The sequence below is a fragment of the Tetranychus urticae genome, chromosome 2 (genome assembly GCF_039701765.1).
Source record: "Tetranychus urticae isolate SD_2017Ah chromosome 2, NJAU_TeUrti_SD_1.0, whole genome shotgun sequence".
NCBI classification, from domain to species: Eukaryota; Metazoa; Arthropoda; class Arachnida; order Trombidiformes; family Tetranychidae; genus Tetranychus; species Tetranychus urticae.
The window spans coordinates 6,355,852-6,358,651 of NC_142959.1; the positions used below are offsets into that span (position 1 = coordinate 6,355,852).

A 2,800-nucleotide genomic window follows, 5' to 3' on the forward strand; every position below is an offset into this window, starting at 1 on the left:
CTTATGATGTAATTAAAAGATCGAGCTTTAATGATGTTTCGATTCTTTTTTGCATAATTTTCTATTCCATTAAGCTAATATTGATTCGAAATTTAATGCCTGAATTAAATGTTGAACTTTGCTAATATTAAATCGACTCTCAACGTTTATATTGTTTTCCAATCAGATGACAAGGATGAGCTCATGCAAACCCACTGCAGTTTAAACTAAAATTTAACTCGAAGGTTTCACATTTGATAACTTGTGGAGCTTCCTCATTAACTAAATACTTGAATTGCTATCATTTGGTATCTCTTTGAATAAGATCAAAACACCTGAAAATGAATAATTTTTTAACTTTCGTTGATTCTTTTCATTTGTATGACAATTTAAAACTGAAAATTTCCAGTCAATGGCGACATTATTCACCTTTCAGAAGTAAATTGATCAACTTACTGTTAGGATTGCCAAATCACAGTCTAACGCCCAAAGATACAATTGAACAACTCGTAAAATTTGAAAAGTTTTCAATAATTTGTCGTGCCGCGCGGTTTGGATTCAAGCAAAATGTGTCTCATCAATCAGCTAAAACTGACTATTTCCGTCTAATTATGCGAGTGATTGGTCAAATCAACTTGATTCGTTTTATTTGTATAATAGTTATAGACAATGAGGATTATCAATTGTATTTAGGTGACTTTGCTTACAAGACAAATTATCGATTTATAATTAACTTTCTGGTCACAATTATTTATCTAATTGGAGCCGTTAACAGTGAATGCCTCGTTTTATTTGATAAAAGTGGTAAATTCAGTGTTTTGGCCATTTACTCATCCATAATTGACCATGGATTTGACCCTTTGATCTTACAAATGACGAAAACCCAAGCAATTGCATTCCATCGTACAATTCATATACTAGTTACTCAACTCAATCGTAGCTTTATATTTTGCTGTCTTTTCGTTAAACCTTGTTACTTCTCGATACTACTCTTCAATCCAAACTTTTATCTAGTCAAACAGTTGCCTTATTACAGTTTGGCCTGGAGTTTAGTCGTAGTTTTCGTCTCGTTTACCATGATTGGCCAATATTTCGCTATTTTTGGTTATCTTTTTTTAACACAGGCATATTCGTTTTACAGGTTGCGCTCAGCTATCGAGTTGTCCGATTCATATCGTAGCTCGAAATTTACAAATGAATTTGCTTCAACCTTCATCAAGTACACATTCGATAGTCTAAATCAATTTGAAAAATTTTCTAAATTGACTGGTATTATAGTCTTTTCTGTGATTGCTGCCATTGCGTTTATGGGTGATCTATGCATATTTTATGGTTTCATCATGCGTTTTCATTCACCACTATACGCTAATTCGACTGGTTCAATTGGTTGCATTGTTTTCATCGTTATTGGTTGCCTCTCATTAATTGCTCGAGAGTTTAAAATTAAAGTGAGTATTTTTTCAAATGTTCAAACAGACTATTTTGTCTAATTTTTCGTCATTAATCGACATTCAATACAGATGGAGCATTTAAATTCACATCTTCAAATAATTTATCGATACAATGTTCTTGATGTCTATAATCAGTTTAAGGTAAGGAGTAATGAGAAAAACTCAAACAGATATATAACGTTAGTTGAACGTTATACACCGTGATTCATAATCACCTGACGGCTCTTGATTGCTAATAACTTTAATCTGTATTAAGACTATTATTTTTTATTTTTATTATTATTTATGCTATTTTGCATCATTAATTAACTTAGAATAGATCCAATCGATCCAATTTCGCGTTTAATTGAGTTAAAATTTAGAAAAATCAAAATATGGGAATTTTTGTTTTAAACAACTTTTGACCCGATTTTCTCCTCTATTAATAAGCAGAATTTTCTGATTCTCAGTTAAATTGTAGAGTTACTATTCATCAGTCAGAATTAGAATCAATCGTTTTTTTCAAATTCTTTGTTAAAAAACTACAAAAATATCTTTTGAGACTGTAAAATTGAGCAATTGTCAACTTTCAAAAACGACTCTGAAACATCATTGTTTCGAAAGGTAATCATTTCGAGCATATTGTCATTTAACAAGCAATCTTTGAGCTACAATTAGGCACCAACTTGATCTTAATATGTTAACTAATAAAAAAGTTATTAGCAATCAAGCGCCGTCAGGTGATTATGAATCACGGGGTATAAAAAAGTTTAAAATTTGACTGCTATTTTCTCATTTAACCCCCCAAAGTCTCAACTGTTCACTCAAAAGTTCGTAAAAAAGTATTCTCATAAAAAGATGTATTAATACAAAATACTAACCTTTGATTTTTCAAGCTTTTACAGTTGATGGAACGATTATCAGAACCTAAAAATGGCATTCAATTGGGTTCAATAACTACAATAGGAAAGGATTTCTTTATGGTGGTGAGTATTACAGCTTTTCAATATCACCAATCCAGGAACTTTTGTTTTATCCAAATCAGTATAATGAAATATTGATTTATACTGAATTTCTAAATAATAACAACAACTTGATGTCTTTTTGCATATAGTTTATGATGGAAATTGGTTCATCTTTAATGTTGTTTACTTTGAACTTCAAGCGATATTTCTGAACATTGGAAACGATTATCAGTCAATTATGATTTGATTGACTTGGACACGATTCCCAAGTAGATTGACTCTTCAATGGTAAAAAGCCTAAGCAAATCTGTTTATAAAATTAAATGTTAAATCGACTGATTATTTTTTCGCTTTCAATATCTACAAAATAATATTAAAAATTATAATTATTCTTGTAATTCAATGATACCCGAAAGATCATAATAA

General features: G+C 30.4%; 1 protein-coding gene across 1 annotated transcript; it reads left to right on the top strand.

Moving 5' to 3' along the window:
• Positions 1–320: 320 nt before the first annotated feature.
• Positions 321–2,800, top strand: LOC112539279 (uncharacterized). The gene is made up of 4 exons (XM_089268497.1): positions 321–1,427; positions 1,500–1,571; positions 2,306–2,395; positions 2,524–2,800. Exons 1-4 carry the CDS (start codon positions 321–323, stop codon positions 2,584–2,586), a joined length of 1,332 nt encoding a protein of 443 aa, XP_089124623.1. The 3' UTR covers positions 2,587–2,800.